The 20,601-nt window shown below is 40.4% G+C and overlaps 1 protein-coding gene across 1 annotated transcript in view; it reads right to left on the reverse strand.

Moving 5' to 3' along the window:
- The window catches only part of parvaa (parvin, alpha a), a 42,178-nt gene that overhangs the window by 16,333 nt on the left and 5,244 nt on the right, over nucleotides 1-20,601 (reverse strand). Inside the window, 2 exon segments of the mRNA XM_079682402.1 lie at nucleotides 1,892-1,962; nucleotides 2,464-2,553. Coding sequence (XP_079538528.1) covers nucleotides 1,892-1,962; nucleotides 2,464-2,553 — 161 coding nt within the window.

The following is a 20,601-nucleotide window of genomic DNA, read 5'->3' on the forward strand; positions in this document are numbered from 1 at the left end:
TGACAAAGGCCTATGCTATAATGCTTCAATTAACTGGCTATTCTTTATAATATACTCAGATCAATAGGAGACAAAGATGTTATAAATCAAGTGTTTTTATTATTATTTACAGCAGGGGTGGGGAACCTTTTTCCTTTAAATTTTTATAACATCCTCCGAGGGTAGTAGAAATGATTATAACTCAACCTCTGCAGGAAAAAACTAAAATCACAGCCCATTCATTTGGCCTTTCTTTCATTCTGTGCAAAGAAAAAGCAACCTCTTCATCCAGATATCTCACCATGACTCGTGCATGCATGCACGTGCACGGTTGTAGCATGACCACCAAAACAGAACGATATGGACACAAGATGTGTGCAAATGTATTTAGTTTCCTATCCATGTGAATATGATTTAATTGTGTGGGGGGGGGGAACCTAACCTCCTCTAGGGGGGTCCGGGGGCATGCTCCCCCGGGAAGATATTTTTTTAAATATTGAAGTTAAAAGCATCAATCTGGTGAACTTTGAGAGCAACATGAGGAGATCTATGGGTACATCTTTCAACACCCATTTGAAACAGAACTGTAAGCATATTTTTCTTTTTGGATATTTTAAAAATCACTCCCCTTTTAAACTCTATTCTTGTCATTTTTAACAACTTTTTTGTTACTGTCATATAGTATTTTATACCTGTTTTTCATTTAGTCTCTAATGTCTCATCAATAATTATAATGATCATATCAAGGTGTGCCTTAACCTCACTGAGCTGAGGTTATTTGAGCCTCTCAGGAGAGAGCTCTCTTCCACCTGGTTGTAGAAAAGCTCTTTAAATTTGTTAGCATAGCTAGCTAACCAGATACTAATAACAACAGATCGCCGCTGTGCTTAAAACTAAAGACACAGCCACGCAAACACTGCAGCATGTGTACGGCTCCTTATGGGTACTGCAATATTTGAAGAGCTGGAGCGGCGTTCCGGTGCTCTCCGTAAGCACTCTAGTCTAGTCTACACTCCTTTCAGACGACAAGACATAACCACGTGAAGACACGTTACGCTCGTGTTGTGTTCAAGGAACCTGTCCTTGGCCAGGAAAAACAGGCACTCGCTTGTTTAATTATTTTGCGATCCAGATTTCTTCTTCTTTTTTGAAGTGAGAAGTTGTCTGTCAGTCGGAAGGACTAACGGACTGACTGACTGACTGACGAACCCCCCCCCCCCCATACGAAAACTCTTCGGTTCTCCACGAATTACACAAGTCACCCAAAGCAGCATTAAAAAAGCGGGAGGCGCCGAAAAGCGACTAATTAGCATCACTGTTCAAGAGTCATTTTGATGATGTCATCTGCGTAGAGAATGCAAGAGAATCTCACACTGAGCTTTAATGACAACTAAATAAGGGAAATAACCAAAAACATATTTAAAAAAACGTAATACTGCGTGTTGCTGTTGTTTATAGTGTGTGGTTGTTTGCTGTGGGCTCTCATGTAGAAGCCCAGCAGATAGTTGATGGCGGCTGGACTCGTTGGTGTTGTTGTGCAAAGCTTGGCGAGTAAAAACACATTATTTCTGATGTAGTGCTGTTAGTCCAGCTGCATGTCTATGAATTGCCGGTTTCAAGCCATTTCACAGATTTTTTCTGGAATTTAAGTAGCAACTAGTAAGGATGTATGTCCTACTGGGACTGTAGTCTTGGCCCAATCTGAGGCCTTTGGTAGCCTCAAAAAAGTTTCCCATAAGAATTTGCCAATTTCAATCTTGTGACTGTTCACTCAACCTCATGTCACGTACGATTGTTCCTCCAGCCTGTTCCCCTGCACCAAGCAGCCACCTCAAGTTTGAATGTGGGGATGAAGAGATGCATCCCTATTACATTCTAAATGACAATGTATCCAGGATAAATGGTGGTGTACCTTCATGAGCTCCTGCAGTTTGCGGTCATTCTTGGAGTTGGGGTCCACCATGGTGCGCACTTCGTTCTCCTCTAATGGATTAAGACAGATTCAATGCAAGAAGAACATTATTATATTATAATATATTCCTTAGTGTCTTAGGGAGAAGAGCAACAGAACCCATAAGAAAAACAGCATTTACAAGCTTAATACATTTTGCTTTCCCAAAAACACTGCAAATCACATTAAGTCTGCACTTGAGATGTTTCTTTCTTTTTACACGAGTGTATTTCATGGCATATGGAAGCTGAAGAAAGCAATTTCTGTGTACAAAATTGGACGTTGTCTCAAGCCGTGATGTACGGATACTACGGTTACTGTGGTAATGTATGAAAACAAGTACTACACATTTTCAGTATTTGGTCTTTATGGTCAATTCTTGTGACAGTGCTTGTGCAAATATTGATGTAGTTAATAAGATCCTTTAGCCAAAATCATTGGCCACCGTATTTGACTGATTTAGCAAAAGATTGTTAAATGTTATTCAGGTAGCAGCTCGGCTGAATGCAACAGGTAGTGTCGGTGTAGTTTACCCAGCATGGTGTCCTCGGGGTCCAGCTCATAGTGAGAGGGGCTGAGAGGAAGGTTGATGGCGTTTATCCCCTCCTCCTGAAGCTCGGACACTACGAGGGAAAGGTACGAATGTTATCATCACATCGGTCAAACAGTGTAGTGTAGATACAATACTTTCCTATATTGTTTAGACATTTCAATAAATAGCCAACAATTAAAAGGTAAAGACAAAATGTTTCTAAATGTTTCTTAACTTCAAAAGTTCCTGCAAAAATATAAAAAACTAACATAGGTAAACAGTGCCATAGCTCTGGATTATTACATATTATCTTAAATGTTATAATAGGTGCTGTTGAGAGTATTGTCTGCACAAGTACAGTACTTCAGGGATCAAAATAACATTGTTTGATTCAATAGTTGATTCATAATTTTTGTATTTTAGAAGCACAAACATTGAATGCTTAGTGTTTTTGCTTGATGAATGACCCACAAGGTTGATTTAAAATGAAAAAAGCATGACATTCAAACAAAACAAGTAAATGAAGCAGTGTTAAAAATGTATCCACCATCCATGAGCTACATGTTTAGCACAACTTAGCCTGAATCAGATAAGCAGAGACAAAGAGAGATAACCTTGCTTGCAATGAGATATTTCTATAACATGTTCCTTTGATTCCACTATTAACCATCAGCAGCCCCTCCGTGAAGAGCCTCTTGACGTGAGACAGACAGACACTAGGGTTGCTTCCTGCTTCTCAGCGGGCTTCACAGAAGCCCAGCATGCCATTCTTCACTGTGTGTCAGATACCTGAGGAGGCTCGATCGCTGCTGTTCTGTGTGTGTGTGTGTGTGTGTGTGTGTGTGTGTGTGTGTGTGTGTGTGTGTGTGTGTGTGTGTGTGTGTGTGTGTGTGTGTGTGTGTGTGTGTGTGTGTGTGTGTGTGTGTGTGTGTGTGTGTCTGAGAGACTGAAAGCATGGAGTGAACATCCTGTGAATGTCTCTGTGTTCACTGGAACAACATCCTCTCAATCAACACTATCCACAAGTGCCTATGTGCAGTATGTCTGCATGAATACACTCACATATAACAGCGCCCGGGGTGTCTGAGAATTTTCATATAGATTGACACATGCCTCACTGTTCATTCTGTGGTGAGAGGGTCTTACATGCAACGTGTAAAACCACAATACCGAAGAGCTAAGAAATAAGTATGTTATGTCGTTATAACTTTTTAACGGCCCGTCCACACGGCGGTCTGCGTTGAAGCTTCAACGCTTCTGACCATTCACTTTGAATGGGGTGACGTCACGCTTTTCGGAACTGCATTGTGGGAGCGTCGCTTCGCTTTCCTTGTGTTGCTCGCTTCAAAAGTTGCCCAATGTTCAACTTTTGAAGCTTTGGCGGAAGCGTCAGCCAATCAAATCATATGCCAGTAGAAGCTCTAGCCCAGGGGTGGGAAACCTCTGGCCCCCGGGCCGTATACGGCCCGCGAGACAATTTGATACGGCCCTCGAGGTAACACACGCAAAAAAGAAAAAAAAGTAAGAAATCTAGACCGCAAAAGAATTAAACAAGCGAGTGCCTGTTTTTCCTGGCCAATGTCAGGGTCCTTGAACACAACACGAGCCTAACGTGCCATCACGTGGTATTATGTCTCGTCCAACAGGGGTTTAGAGCAGCCGGAGAGCACCAGGACGTCGCGGGCCGGGACGCGTATTCCAACCCAGTTTAGATTTAACCACGCCTACTTCCGCATTACGCAAGAACGTAGCTTTAGCGTCATAGACTTCATCTTCGGCAGTTATAGCCATAGTGGTCGCGGTAAAGCAGGAATAGTTGTTTTTTGTCTTACTGGTGTTTTATCATCTCAGCTGGTGTAAGTATTAGCATTATTTAATGATACTATTTTATATATATATATATATATATATATATATATATAGGCCTACACACATTTATTCATTTATAAACATATAAATATATAAACACACACTTATATGTACTCACACATGTATTTATTCATTTATATACACAGATGTTTACTGGTGTTTTATCATCTCAGCTGGTCTAAGTATTAGCATTATTTAATGATACTATTTTATATATATATAGGCCTACACACATTTATTCATTTATAAACATATATATTAATGTTAAAATAGACATTTATAACATATTATAAATGTCTATAAAATATTAAACAAACGTTAACATGTTACATGACAAACAAAAAAACGAAACATTATATATAGGCTATATATACAGATGTTTGCTAATGTATCCCTCTTATATCCATCAGGAATTAATATTAAATGATGAATTAACATTACCTCAGCACATTGCTTTCAGATTCCCATCCCTAATAGCTATAGTGTAGTGTTGGTAATGGTAATCTTGAGTCTCAGGCTCATCCAACAATAGGATATACTCAACATTAAAGTAAAAGACACAAAATAGTGCAATATTTCTTTTTTATTTAATTATACTTCATGTAAATATTTCTCTCTACTTTTAAATGTTTTTTTGTAAAAGTTCCTATTTAGGTCATTTTTCTTACAATTGAATTTATTTGACTGTGACTTTGTATGCACCAAATACAACAAAGTAAATTGCTTGTATGTTTTAACCTAATTGACAGCAAATCTGTTTCTGATTCTGAAAATATGAACATATAAAAATAGAAAAGAAAAGAAAACGTTAAATTAAAAAACAGTAAAACAAAAATACTCTATACTGTCATACATATGTGGATAAGAGGACTATAAACAGGGGTACATGAGTAATATGAACATACATTATGTAAATGGTGGCACTTATTGCTTTTTTCCCCGAGTGTTAAAAAAACATTTGCTCAACATTCACTTCTATTAACACATTGTATATGTTCAGTGCAAATATGATTTGTTGTTAGCACCCCGAATAGAAACAACAGGCGTCCTCCCCGTACATCAGTCCTCCCCGCTGGGCCAGTCATAAAATTACGGTATGCGCTAAGGTTAACAATGAAAAGCCAAAGCGATGGATGCATCGTTCAGGAACATGCCACCTGCGTGATGCACACAGTTAAGATCAGAATGATGTCCTACCTGGAGGGCAGAGCGCTCCACAGCCCATGTCTGTCTTTCTCCGTCCCCCAGTTTCAAGCATCCTCTCCTGGCTAGCAGGACCAGCGCTCTCCCCTGCAGCTCATCCTCCACTAATGGAACACCTGATCCCGATATGATTTTATATAGCTCTATCATCACAGAGGAATGTGATTACATATTCCCTCTCCTGATTTATTTTCTCTTGGGATTACCTATTTGGTGTCCGCACATCCCTCGCTAATGCTCTCACACCTTCTGACCTTCTCATATCCTCTCACCCCCCATCCTGTGGCTCTCTTTCTCTTCCTTTGCCTCCTCTTCCTTTTTTTTAACCCATCTTCTCTCCAGTTCCTCTCTCCCGCACACAGCAGCGACAGCCATAAACGTCACAAGGACCTAAATGTAATATATGAGCGAACAGACCATGTTTTCCATCAGGTGGTGGAGCACATGGTAGGTGTCCTGCACTCAGTGTATATGTGTGTGTAGCGAACCTGAGCCAGCATGAATATAATGTGATTGCATGCATTTCCCGTAGACAAAGGCAACATAAAATGGGGCTCAGCTGTGCAACAGTATCCTGAATGACCTTTCTCCTTTGATGATAAAACCTGGCCTTTAACAAACTATGCTCTGTGAAGTCTGCTGTATTTCAGAATCAACCCTGCATGGCCATAAACTGAACTGGGCATTTAAAAGAGAGACTATTGGCAGTATTCTTATTTATAGCCGGTTAAAGTTTAATATGAAGGGAAGTCAGGGAACACTACCCCGCTCCTCCTCTCCCTTCAGTGACTAACAGTGGCGTGACGTCCAGAATCCACTTCAAAACACAGGTAGGCTTACCGTGCTGTGAATGGATCAGGCCCTTCCTACATCCAGGACATGGGCTGAAGTCGAATAGTCCATTTAGCTTAGGAACCTTCCTAACGGAGTGAAATGACCCGGAAGTCCCTCAGTGGCAGCCATGATAAGTGCCGTTCGAATTCTCTAAAATGATAGGAAAGGAGGTTTCAAACTTCCTTTATAACCTCCTTTAGCTTAGGAACCACTGGACCTCCCTAACCGAAAGGAGAGGATAAAATGCTGCCCCACAATGCCTTGCAGCCGTCACAACAGTCGGCCGTTCACGGAAACAAACGATTATGACGGAAAAGTTATATCATCAAAGTTACGGTGCTTATTAAGCATTTTAAAACGTATGTGGTAACCAAGCGGCAAACTCTGGGAAAGAGCCGGGACGCCAATACGGAAGTGCTAGATACTGCAGTTCATATATTGGCCGATATGCGATGACTGCAGAAAGGAGCAATTTCCATAGACCCCCATGTTAAAATGCCCAATTTTACAGCAGAAAAAAATATGTTTCTACCCCTGGCTCCATACATTTTATTATCGATATAGTTAGATTCCACCTTCATGATTATGGATCTGTGAGTGAATTGTTTTCTAACACGACCCTTTTATTTATATTAGGTCTTAAAGTTTTTGCATAAATTAGGTTGTGGTCACATTGAGTGACGGCTCTGTGAAGTGACTGCTGCTGCTAGCTTCTTGTCTCTGCTAGCTGCTCCGTGAAGCTACAGGAACTCTGCCTGGTCAGTTCATCCACGAAACATAACTTGAAGCCGGCCGTGGTTGTTTGTTCTTCATGCTTCAATATCGGGCTATTGTGACTCGCTCTGCGGTTAAAACAGACGGTGCATGAATGCGGTTTTGCGGTAAGTGAAATTCTAGTGCTTTATTTATGTGTTAATGATTTTAATCGACGTACTGAATGTTAAGGCTTGGGTTAGCGTGTAAGCGAGTGGTAGCTACATCGGTGCTAACGATGCTAATCGTAGCCTCCAAGTTAAAATCATAGACTGTATATAAAGGTTAAAACAAAATAGAGAAGTGTTAAGTGTAAAGTGGGATAATACTGTTGAACAAACAGCTTCTGTTTGAGGTTGATAAAATAAGGTCATCCTTGTAACTTAGAGAGATATTTTATTATGTAGGTAGGAACTGTATGCATCACTGAGGTTAATTTAAATTGGCTATGCTCAAGTATGTAGACAAGCTAATGTTGAAGTAGTACTGTATGTGAAATCAACCTCACAATAAGATGTGTGTATATATTACAATTATTAATGTCATATTTCAAGATGATTAATTAGATATTACAATATGGTTGGTTGAGCTGGAGTTCATTATTGAGCTTACACGTTAACGTCACAGTCATCTGAAGAACGAACCCAAATCTTGTTGTTTTTATTAATTGCATTACCAAATGGGTATCAAATAAACAGTAAGCATTGGTAACACAACTTCCAAAGTTATAGTAAAATAAAAAGGAACCTGACTTGGACAATACACAATCCAACATGTTCAACAGAAGAGAATCAGTTATATTGTTTGTAGACATGGTACTTTACATACAGTTGCAAGAAAAATGTGAACCCTTTGGAATTACCTGGTTTCTGCATAAGTTGTTCATAAAATGGAGGAAGCCACTGCTGTCAAGAAAAAACATTGCTGCACGTTTGAAGTTTGCAAAAGAGCACCTGGATGTTCCACAGCACTACTGGCAAAATATTCTTTGGACAGATGAAACCAAAGTTGAGTTGTTTGGAAGGAACACACAACGCTATGTGTGGAGAAAAAAAGGCACAGCACACCAACATCAAAACCTCATCCCAACTGTGTAGTATGGTGGAGGGAGCATCATGGTTTGGGGCTGCTTTGCTGCCTCAGGGCCTGGACAGATTGCCATCATCGACGGAAAAATGAATTCTCAAGTTTATCAAGACATTTTGCTGGAGAACTTAAGACCATCTGTCCACCAATTGAAGCTCAACAGAAGATGGGTGATGCAACAGGACAACGCCCCAAAGCACAGAAGTAAATCAACAACAGAATGGCTTCAACAGAAGAAAATACGCCCTCTGGAGTGGCCCAGTCAGAGTCCTGACCTCAACCCAATTGAGATGCTGTGGCATGACCTCAAGAGAGCGATTCACACCAGACATCCCAAGAATATTGCTGATCTGAAACAGTTTTGTAAAGAGGAATGGTCCAAAATTCCTCCTGACCGTTGTGCAGGTCTGATATGCAACTATAGGAAACGTTTGGTTGAGGTTATTGCTGCCAAAGGAGGGTCAACCAGTTATTAAATCCAAGGGTTCACATACTTTTTCCACACTGCACTGTGAATGTTTACATGGTGTGTTCAATAAAAACATAAAACATTTAATTGTTTGTGTGGTTTTAGCTTAAGCAGACTGTGTTTGTCTATTGTTGTGACTTAGATGGAGATCAGAACACATTTTATGACCAATTTATGCAGAAATCCAGGTAGTTCCAAAGGGTTCACATACTTTTTCTTGCAACTGTATATCTGTTTGTTTAAGGTGTCCAGGCACAACTTCAGCACAGGTACAAAGACTCTTTTTTTCATACTGTACAAAGAATCAAGAAAGATATTGGTTTAAATGAATGAATTTTCTGACTTTAATACACTGATATACATTCCATTAAAAAATACTAGATCACCTACACATCAGTTAAGTTGAGGGTTTTTTCCATGCAAAAAGTTACATTTAGTGTTAACAAGCACTATGATTTTGTCAGCTTTCTAATTTAATGTATTGAAGGCAAAGATATTTAACACAGTGAGAACTGCTACTATTTATCTCTCAATATTGTCTGTAAAAAACGTGGTAAAAGTTATTCTTTCAGTGAGACAACAGAGCAAGCTTCTACAGTTACACTACATTTTGATAACAGTTAAATATTATTTTGATAATAACATATATTTCAATGTTGATGAACTTCATACTGTTCATTCATAATCTGATTGTCTTTGTTGCTCACTGTTGAAATAAAAAAAAAACATTTCAATTACAAAATAATTATATCTACAGCCCCTAAACACACAAACACACCGCTTTCATTAATAAGACACTTGTTTTGCAATAATATGTTTTATGTTTCCTGTAATTTTTGTTAGGAAAGGACATGCCTGAAAGACACGACATTTTCTCCTTCTCTGAGGTTCAACAAGTACATCCAAGAGGAAAATTAAAAGCTGATGCTATGAGATTTTAAGACCAGTACCAGGGTAGGATTTTCACGACGGCCATGGCCGTTATGCCCCACAAATAATTGTACGTCCTACGTCCACCTTTGCCGGTGTGCCCCTCACACTGTTAAAATCTCGAAGTTGCTTTAAAAGCGTCAGAACAGTGTTTTCTGAACTGCATTATGCTGCGTTCACAACGGACGCGATGCGAATATTCTCATCGCTCTAACTGCTGGAGTTTCACCGCGGCTGTCAGCTGTGTTTACTCCTGTCATTCAAACAGGACGTGCTGGAGAGGGGGCGGGGCTTATTTCAACTTAAATACTGTTGTGGAAACCAACTACCCAAAATTAACCTATTTTACAGTGATTTAATTGTAATACACATTTCATAAACATTTCAAAATAATGCTGAAGTAACTACATACTGATACCGTTTAGTAAATAACATGAATTAATGCTTTGCCAAGTCTGCAGACAAGACGGCAAGCGAAAAACCTTTTAAAATGCGTGTTTTCTGAATGGATCAATCAGGCTAAACTAACCTGTAGCTGCTCCGTCCACACTCACAACAACGTCCTAAAGACAGAATTAAAGCAGCGATTGTATTCGCCATGACAGTTTTGAACTTTTGTCCAGTTTCTGACAGAGCTGCACACACACACACACACACACACACACACACACACACACACACACACACACACACACACACACACACACACACACACACACACACACACACACACACACACACACACACACACACACACACACACACACACACACACACACACACACACACACACACACACACACACACACACACACACACACACACACACACACACACACACACACACACACACACAAACCCTTTCTTCTTCTCTGAAATTGAATATATTTGTTAGGCTACATATTAACATAATTTTTGATTTTTTGATTTGTGAATGGGAGAAGTAGTAGATGGAAAACATACCAAACACTAATTATTCAAAGTAAAGTATTTTATATACGGTAATATTAAGGAGGCATAGGCCTATATGATGATTAAAACAGTGATTTGTTTCCCATGTCATTTGTGTGTTTTTCTTATCAGAAAGTGAAGTTATTTATGTATAATCTCCAAATCCAAATGTTTCCCTCAATGGCCTTTGTGCCCTGGCATGTGGCCTTTGCGCCCTGAAAAAAAATGTGTGACACCAAAGGCCAAATGGCAGTGGGCATCCCCTGCAAAGGTTCGGATGTGATACTCAAACAATTACCGGTTGCCTTGTCACAGACAATCTGCTCGACAAAATATGTTTGTCTTTTTTGTTTGCCTGCGATGATGGTTCTTCAGGACTGCTTCTTAAGCTCAAATCACACTCTCGCAGACTTTGCTGGTGTTTCTAAATTAGATGACAATGTATGTGTGTCGTTTAAAAGGAAAAGATGTCTGGTTTTCTTGTTATTATTGTTATCAGGAAATGTGCAACCAAACCCTGGTCTGCCCAGTAGTAGTAGTCAGATCGCTACTCCTGCTGATTTTAAAGCTAGGTCTGGGTTGGGTTTCATCCACTTGAATGTGCGCAGTTTGTTAGGTAAACTAGACTTTGTCCGCATTTGGGCAAGCTCGACTGATGCTGACGTCATTGTTTTATCAGAAACATGGCTAAATAAATCTACTTTGGCCTCTGACATTGCCTTAAATGGTTATAATGTGTATCGTACCGACCGGCCTAATAAATGTGGTGGCGTTGCCATTCATGTTAAAAATAAGTTCAGTGTAACCACTGTAGTTTCCAAATCTATCATTAAGCAATTTGAATTTTTTGCCATAAATATAGAAGTGGCAAAGGGTCAACAGGTCATGGTAGTGAGCTGTTACAGACCCCCCTCAGCTGTCAAAGACTCCTTGTCTTCACTAGCAAAACTTTTATCGCAACTAGACTACAAGGAAATAGTGCTACTTGGAGATTTTAACTAGGACTGGTTAACTGCAGTGTCAGAGGATTTTAAAAACCTTTGTATCTCTTTAAATGTTACTCAGATTGTTGACAGTCCTACTCGTCCTAACACTAAGTCCCCTAATAAGTCCTCCCTAATTGATCTCATTTTAACTAATTTTCCCTATAAATACTCATCTGTGGGAGTATTTGCAAATGATTTGAGTGATCACTGTGTTGTAGCCACAATTAGGGACACTAAGGTCCAAAAGGTTAAACCTCGCATGATCATTAAGAGAGACAAAAAACATTTTGTGGAGCAAGGTTTTGTTCATGATCTGTTTGGGTTTGATTGGGGAAAAATTGATTTGTGTGCTGATGTAGAAACTGCATGGTCTTATTTTTATGGAGATCATTGATAGACATGCACCCCTGCGCACATTTTAGACTAAAGGGACGAGACAATCCTTGGTTTTCTGCTGAACTGTCCAGTCTCCTGCATGAGAGAGACGAGGCCTGGGCAAAGGCTAGGAAATCAGGCTCAGAGGTAGAATGGCTGCGTTTTAGGCAGCTAAGAAATAGCTTCACTTCAGATATCAAAAGTGCTAAATCAAAGTACTATCTGTCAGTAACCACAAAGAATCTGAATAATCCTGGAAAATGTTGGAAAGCCATTAAATCGTTATCCACCGGTGATATCCGTAATGAGCTACCTCCATGCATTACCACAGCATCTGGCTCCATATCGGACAGGGCTACTATGCTAAATTGCTTTAATGAGCATTTTGTGTCCTGTGGTTCTCTATTTGATTCTGTCACTAACTCTGTTTCTGTGAACACTACAGTCTGTGACTCTGAAAAACGTGTTTTGGAAAACCCTTTTAGTTTTACTCCTTTTACTGTTGATGTTGTTCGTGAATCTTTAACCAAGTTAGATCCTAAGAAACCGGCTGGCCCGGACAACTTAGAACCTTTCTTTTTAAAGATAGCTGCAGATTTTATTGCTCCACCTCTTACTACTCTTTTTAACCTCTCCCTCAGCACAAACACAATTCCAAAATTGTGGAAGTCAGCGTATGTCCTGCCTTTACTAAAAGAAGGGGAGGCCACCTTATTAAATAACTATAGGCCAATCTCTAAGTTGTCAGTTCTGGCGAAGGTGCTCGAACGCCTAGTGAGTGAACAGGTAAAGGAGTTTTTAATGTAAAAATGACATCCTGTCTAAACATCAGTCAGGCTTCAGAAAGCAACATAGCACCATCACTGCCACAATGAAAGTGGTGAATGATGTGGCGAGTATTTTAGATAATAAGCAGAGTTGTGCAGCTCTATTTATGGACCTGTCCAAAGCGTTTGACACCGTTAATCATCGCATCTTAAAGCAGAGGCTAGTCAGTATAGGCATGTCCAGCCATGCAGTGGGGTGGTTTGTGAACTACCTCTCTGAAAGGTCTCAATGTGTTCATTCGGAGTGGTTGAACATTGAAAATGGTGTTCCCCAAGGTTCTGTTTTAGGTCCACTTTTATTCTCCATCTTCATCAACAGTTTAGGTGAAATATGTCGATGAAGCAACTTTAAATTTTTATGCGGCTGATACCGTGATGTACTATGTAGGTCCCTCCATTCAGGAAGCTGGTGTTAAATTACAGGCTGTTTTTAACATTATTCAGACTCAGCTCTCTGAACTAAAGCTTCTTTTAAATGTTGATAAAACCAAGGTAATGCTCTTTTCTAAAGCTAAAAAGACACCGGAGCCTGTTTTAGATATTGTAACTACGCAAGGAATAAAACTTGAAGTGTTTACCTGTTACAAATACCTTGGTATCTGGCTTGATGATTGTCTCACTTTTAAACTTCATGTAAATAACCTGCTTAAAAAGCTGAGGGTTAGGCTAGGTTTCTTCTACAGGAACAAGTCCTGTTTCTCGCTTGAGGCCAGGAAAAGGCTAGTCACTGTGACCTTTTTACCTGTGCTGGACTATGGTGATCTGATGTATATGAATGCAACTGCCAATTGCCTGGTCAAGTTAGATGCTGCGTATCACAGTGCTCTAAGATTTGTGACCAATTGTAAAGCATTAACACATCACTGTACCCTGTATGCAAGGGCTGGTTTGCTTTCATTAACTGTACGGAGGCTCAGTCACTGGTACATTTTTATAACAAAGCCATGTAAGGGAAACTTCCATCTTATATCTGCTCCCTGATCTCACGGAAAATTGTAAGTGGCTACTGCCTGAGATCAAATGCTGTGGTTTTATTAAATGTGCCAACTGCTAGGACTGTCTTAGGGAAGACAGCTTTTAGATGCGCAGCTCCTCTGTTTTGGAATAGTCTGCAAAAGGAATGGAAGCTGAGCAATCTGGTGCCACTAAATGTTTTTAAAGCTCGGTTGGATGCTACTCAATCGGAAGCTATTGGTACCTGTTTCTGTGGATAATTATGTAAATTATGCTGTACTGATGTCCTTGTTGTTCTGTCTATGTTTCTATGTTTCATGTGGAACTACTTGAGCAGGTCTCCCTTGCAAAATAGATCAATGATCCCAATGGGATTCATCTGATTAAATAAAGGCTTGAAATGAAATGTATAAGTAAACACATTTAGTCAAATAAAGTGACAGACTAGGCCTGTGCAGTTGGTATCAGCTTTGCCCAGCATGGGCTCCTCCATCAGGCCTGGTCCTCCTCGCAGAGGAAAGACCCTCAGTCCTCTCCAAACCAACAGACAGGACGTCCATCAAACGGAGGTTTCTCCCTGAAGTCTCTGCAGTTTTCTGGACACCACGCTGTCTCAATCCGTCCACACTGAATATGAAAGGGGGAAAATGAAAATAATAAATGCTTTAGACAATAAGAAACATAAAGTTGACTGTTGAGTTGCTCAGTTTTTTTAGATTGTCAATACTATTACTGTATAACTAATATATCAGGTTAAGAGTCACATTAAAATAAAGATTGGTCTTAAATACATATTGTCTTTTGAATTGTTTGTCTAAAGTCAAGGATCTAGAACTGGTACTTAGTTTTAATGATACAGTCTGGTTATTATGCTGTTTGGAGGAGGCCTCACAGGTAAGAGCAATAACTAGCTACCATCACATGTATCTTAGCTTGACTTAAATGTATTAAACGTATAATTAAGTGATATCAAAATATAAATAACTAATGTCATACAAACATATTAATATTTGCTTGATTCCAGTGTTGAATCTAGCACAATTGCATACAAACGTTAAGGGATTTTAAGATTCTGAAGCATTATGCTAAAAACTTAATAAGTTAGATTATTATTTATAGTTTTGCTGAATAGTTTCATGTCCGCTTACCTTAGAAACGTAAAATGCCACGGCAGTGTGCAGATGGGGAGCATGTTAGCTTAGCTTGGTAGCTTCAGCTAGCTCTGGAACTTTCAGCTCGGTGGCAGCAGGTCCCGCCTCGGCTCCGCCTCTTTGCCCTTATTTGGAGCAGGCTGGAGAAGGCGGGAGTTGAACTCTGACGTGACTGTCAAGCCGTTGGTGGCCGACTCCGCCTACTAAGGGCTTCTCGGCAACTCTGCAGAATCCTATGGGTGATGTCACGGGCCCTACGTCCATTTATATATACAGTCTATGGTGGTAACTTGCCAACGTGCTTTGTTTTGAACGTTCATCAGTATTATAATCAAAAAGAGAAATATGAACATTAGTTTTTACTGAAATTATCAAATAAAGTCAACATTTCACTGAGCTGTGTGGGGTTTGTTCAACTTTTAAAAGATGGTTGAATGGTGATATACACAGTGATAGATGTTAAGGACTAACGTTTATAATAAATACATTTGTATTTATTTTAAGATATTTTCATACAATCATACGTATTGGGATCATTTGTATTAATGTGGACCGGAGGGAAAGGGTGACGAGCATAAATTTCACTTTCCTTTTTTATTTCAATTACAACTTTGGTCATGAAGAATATCTTTCTCTGTTGTCCACGTTCATAAAGCATAAAAAAACAGCATCAGAGCACGGTGCAGAGTCTCTAGATGAGTCCCTCGTCCTTATTAAACATCCATGTTGTAGTCCGTTGTATAGAACACTGTAGTTTCCATAGTTTCACCACAGCAGCAGACGCACACAATGACGTCCGCTGGCGCATCATAAACACGTTGGATAGTGAAAGTGCATTTGGATTCCCTAAAGTACCGCAGTCTCTTCTCCTAAGTCCTTTTGAATTCTCCAATCCACTATCCCTTAACCCCGTGACGTTTCACTGCGAGGTCAAGGAATAGGAGATAGGGTTAGAACTTAGGAGCTTATTTTTAAACTATCCAACCGCAACCCTGGTTAAACCATACGCTCCAACATGTGCACTTCGCTCTGCATTGCCCAATTGGCTGCTACTTCCTGTCCAAGTGGGATCCAAGTAACCATTACCAAAACACTGCTGGACCTAGCTTTCTGTAGATATCAGAACAGCATAACATCTATATATCTTCCGTAACCGAATGCAAACCCACCTGCACCTTAAACCTTACCCCTCCCCCAAAAAATAGTACCTATAAAGGTTAGGCCCATTTTAAACTAATGCACCAGCGCTTACAATGGTTTGGCTTATTTAGAAGCGGATGTACCTGCAGGTTTCTTGATGTTCCAAGTTTGTATCTTCATGGTTCATTGCAATTAAAGAGTGGCAGAGTGATGACGTCCCTTGTCAAGAAGCAATAGGATTTATCCATTGGACTTCAGAATAATGCAGAAAATAAGCTTCGTGGCAAACATGTTTCTGATACTTGAGACATTTTCTTCAGCAGGATATTAACACCACTTTAAGATTTTATATAAAAGTGATCATGAGGAACCAAATCCTGGTCGCATGGATGTGCTCCCAGGGCTCGACATTAAGGACTGCCCGATGGCCCGGGGCCATCTAGTATTTAGCTCGGGCAATGAAGCCTCACCTGCTGGTTGCCCGATCGGTCAATCTATTATACCAGTATCATGCAGCTCGCAGATCCAGTAATGAGTGACCCGACAGTAAAACTAAACATATCTATAACTAGTTTAGTTAGTTTGAGAGGTAATTAAAATAGCTACGTGTGATATTCTAACCTGAAGTGTGTGTTTTGTTCCGCTCACCGCTGCATGTGATCATGCAGAGCTTCGTCAGCAGCAGCTGATCTCTCTCTCCCGTCAGATTAGACTTCACTCGCGTTTATGTCCATATCGATCAGATCCAGCTAGTTCTAGCTAATGATATGACTACCTGCTTATTAAAAGACACCGTGACCTAAACAATAAGTGTCGCTATGCAACAGGGTAAGGCCACAAAGTATAGCGCAGCATTATGCATTTGTTTACATGCCCACCGGAACCCCGAGGCATTAGCAACAGATCAACGCACAATCAACCCACACAGCACATCTCTTTCTCCACATTAAGTGTTACACATTAGAATGGACTACTCTTGTCTGTCACATACTCTTCTTGTCTGTCACATAAGTGGCGCAACTGAAGCGGTATTGCGCTAAAGGGAAATTATTTTGACCGGACATTTTGACCGAAGAGATTTAGATTAGCTTGCTAACGGGAACTCTGACGTCGCCATTGTGTGTGCTTCGCGGATACACTCGGCTGCTCGGGTCTGCTCAGTCAGGTTCTGGATGAGGAGGCATTCCTTCGACCAACTTACAGTAGATAACATTACAAACATTTTTAACAGGGGCCATAATAGCGTAAATAATGTTTGTTTTGGCAGTTATAGCTGCATGTAATGTTTTCTACTTTTTTACATCTGGGAAGGCATTTGCCTTCATCAGATGGAAAGTGTCTTGACCAACAACTTAAGTATTTATTATAGCTATGCAGGGCATGCAAGTGAGCAAACACAAACAAGTAAAATGAAGAATACAATTGAAATTGTAATATTGTGGTGGTTCATCTTATAATTCAGTCTATAGAATGCACCAGACAGCATCTAAGACCTGCAAAAATCTAAATGTTCTAGGGGGAGGCCCCCCAAACCCTTCGTGCATCATTTCGTCCGCGCGCATTTTTCAGGGCAATCTCTATTGGGCTCAGGGCCATCTGTAAATTAGCTTAAGGGCCATCTCCCAAAATCCTTAATGTCAGGCACTGGCTCCACCTCTAAGCTAAAGGCTGAATCATCTTTTCGGCGTGATTGTGTTTAATAGTCTTATTTAGTCGTTACTTTATGATTTTAAAGTGTAAATGGCTTTAGTTAGTCTATAAACAAACTACATTGCAGTAAAAATACTTTAACATGATTCAGAACTGCTAAGCTAAAGGTGGCCAAGTGTTTGCCGTGACAACGTGTAGTACTCTCATTTACTCGCTTCAAGGAAACATCTGTATGATAAAACACATACGAGGTCACGACAATCACAAGGTGAACATTTCGTTGTAGAATAAAAACGTAAAAATCTCTTAAACTTTTGTTAACCACATACCTTATTTCAGGGATCTAACCACACGCACAAAAAGCGTTGACTTTAAGATGAGGGAACCTAGATTGGTAAAATGCTAATTCATTTCAGAGTTTTTGACTTATTCTTTAATCACTCTATAGTAAGTCACTTTGGAATGTTATGTAAAAGGACGTTTCCATGATCAAGACTGTAAATCCCTATGTGCTCCAAAGCAGCTGTTCTGTATCTGATCCTGACCTCTGACCCTACTGTGGGAATAAACCAAGCGGCAAACTCTGGGGAAAAGCCGGGACGCCAATGCGGAAGTGCCTCAAACTGCAGTTCATCTAGTGGCCAGTAGGAGCAGTCTGTAGAAGGGAGCAATTTCCATAGACCCCAATGTTAAAATGCCCAACTTTAGAGCAGAATTAAACATGTTTACATCGTGGTTCAAAAAACCATATTCTCTGTATAGTTAGATCCCCCCTTCATGAATATGGATTGGGGGGGTGAATTTTTTCTCAAGTCATTTGTTTAATTAATATTAAGCCTTAAAGCTTTTGCATAAATTAGGGCGTGGTCACTTTGATGGACATGTACATGCCTCACTGTCAGCTAATAGCAACTTGTCCACTCTACAACGAGGCTACAATGTTAGTTAGTTGTAGTTACTGTACTTGACCCTTTAGCTTTAGCCGTGTTCGTGGTGATTGTGCCTTTTAGGGAATATTGTTACAAATACTAGACAATTAAAATGTTGTGCTGTGCGCTTGAATGTACTAACAGATTTTCCAAGAAGTCTAAAATGATAATATTATACATGTCCCAATCGCAGGTGTTTGTGTGCTTGGTAGCTTAGCTTGTTAATTATTAGCCAGCTAAGGACGCAACCCTTTATACTATATACATTTTAATTTATGATTCAGCCTTGGGTAAGACTTTTATAGTCTATGGCTATGATGCCCATAATGCTAAACGGGAGCAAATGTTAATAGGGGACCCAATTATCCCAGTGGTGGCCGCCGGACCTAACGGAGGCGCAGGGGGCTAGCTCCAGCCGGCGTCCCGGAGCTAGCCCACTGCGACTCCGTTAGGTCCGGGGCCGGGCGGTGGAGTCCGTCTTTTCTTAACGTGTGAATGACAAGCATTAAGAATAACAAAACATAGCTAATTTTCTTGAAGATTGTCTCATTTGATTATGAATGTAACGTTTATATAGGGGAACTACACTGTTAGCAGTAACTTGGTATGCACGTATTTCATGTTAGCTTAGCTTCTTAGCCTGAGCTAGCTCTGTTTACTTCCAGTTCGGAGGCAGCAGGTCCCGCCTCGGCTCCGCCTCTTTGCCCTTATTTGGAGCAGGCGCGACTAGACTCTGACGTCGCTGTCAAGCCGTTAGTGGCCGACTCCGCCTACTAAGGGCTTCTCGGCAACTCTGCAGAATCCTATGGGTGACGTCACGGACACTACGTCCATTTATATATACCAGTGTTTCCCCTATACACAAATGGTGGCGGCGCAGCGCCGCTGCTGAAATATGAGCGCCGCTGCTTTTTTTTTTTTTTCTACTTTTTTTTATTTTCTTATAATAATAATAAGTGGCGACCCTTTTTCATTTTTGATTGTTTCTTATGTGGATTTGTAGTATTTGTGTTACTGTATGTTCAATAAAGGTGTATTTTTGCTAAATCTTGAGACTAGGATTGTAGGATGTACTAGGTAGGGCCAATTTCTGGCATAGGCGACACAGGAGGTCACCTAGGGCGCCAGATCTGGGGGGCGCTGGTAGCTCTGGGAGGGAAAAAACTGTTTTGACCGTTGGCGCTAGTGCTGCGTACCGGTACGCCGAACCGGTACTGGACTTGTAAAAAGTTTCGGTTCAAGTCCGGTTAAAACCGGAACGTCAGGAACCGGTACTTACGTATATTCTCCTTTGTGTTCTAAACCATCTAAAACCTTCCATAGATCGAGAAATTTGCGCTGAGAAAAGACGAAAAACATTGTTTTGGCTTCTGATATGGCGGCCATTACTGAGCTCACGAAGTCTCGCAAAATATCGCAACTGCTCGCGAGATCTGTGTGACGTCAAGGGAAACTGGCTTAGACATAGTGGACACTGACAGCGTGGGATGCTGGTTGCCATATTTGGTAGTGTTGCTAAGCTAACACTTCACCCAGACAATTTCAATATGCTGTTGTTCTTGAACAAGAACACATAGACTTGTACTCTTGCATATTGAGTCTTGTATGTACATCACTATGTATGTAGTTGTGTTGTGTAGTTAGTAACACATGTAGAGTTCTAGAAAAGACATGGTGTAGACACAAGTTGGAAGGGGGCACAATAAACCTGACGAGTTTGAATTTGAGTTGATTATGAGTTTATTTTCAATTGATAATTAGCTCACAATAAGTTCACTTTAGTTACTCACACAACTTGACACAAGTCCGGACTTATAAGTTGATGTAACAACATTCATAATTAAGTAAATGTAACACCCTTTTCACCCCGGTTACACGTTTAATTTGCCCTGTACGGTGGGCGCTGTAAGTGATGAAAGTGGGGGATGTTGGCTTATCTGGCACCCGCAGCTCACAGCCAAAGTGCGAGCGTGGTAGCGAGAGAGCGAGCAAGGGAGAGGGCGCACCAGTACCGGCGCTGTTGTTATTAGAA

Source organism: Notothenia rossii, assembly GCF_949606895.1.
Source record: "Notothenia rossii genome assembly, chromosome: 5".
Classification (NCBI taxonomy): domain Eukaryota; kingdom Metazoa; phylum Chordata; class Actinopteri; order Perciformes; family Nototheniidae; genus Notothenia; species Notothenia rossii.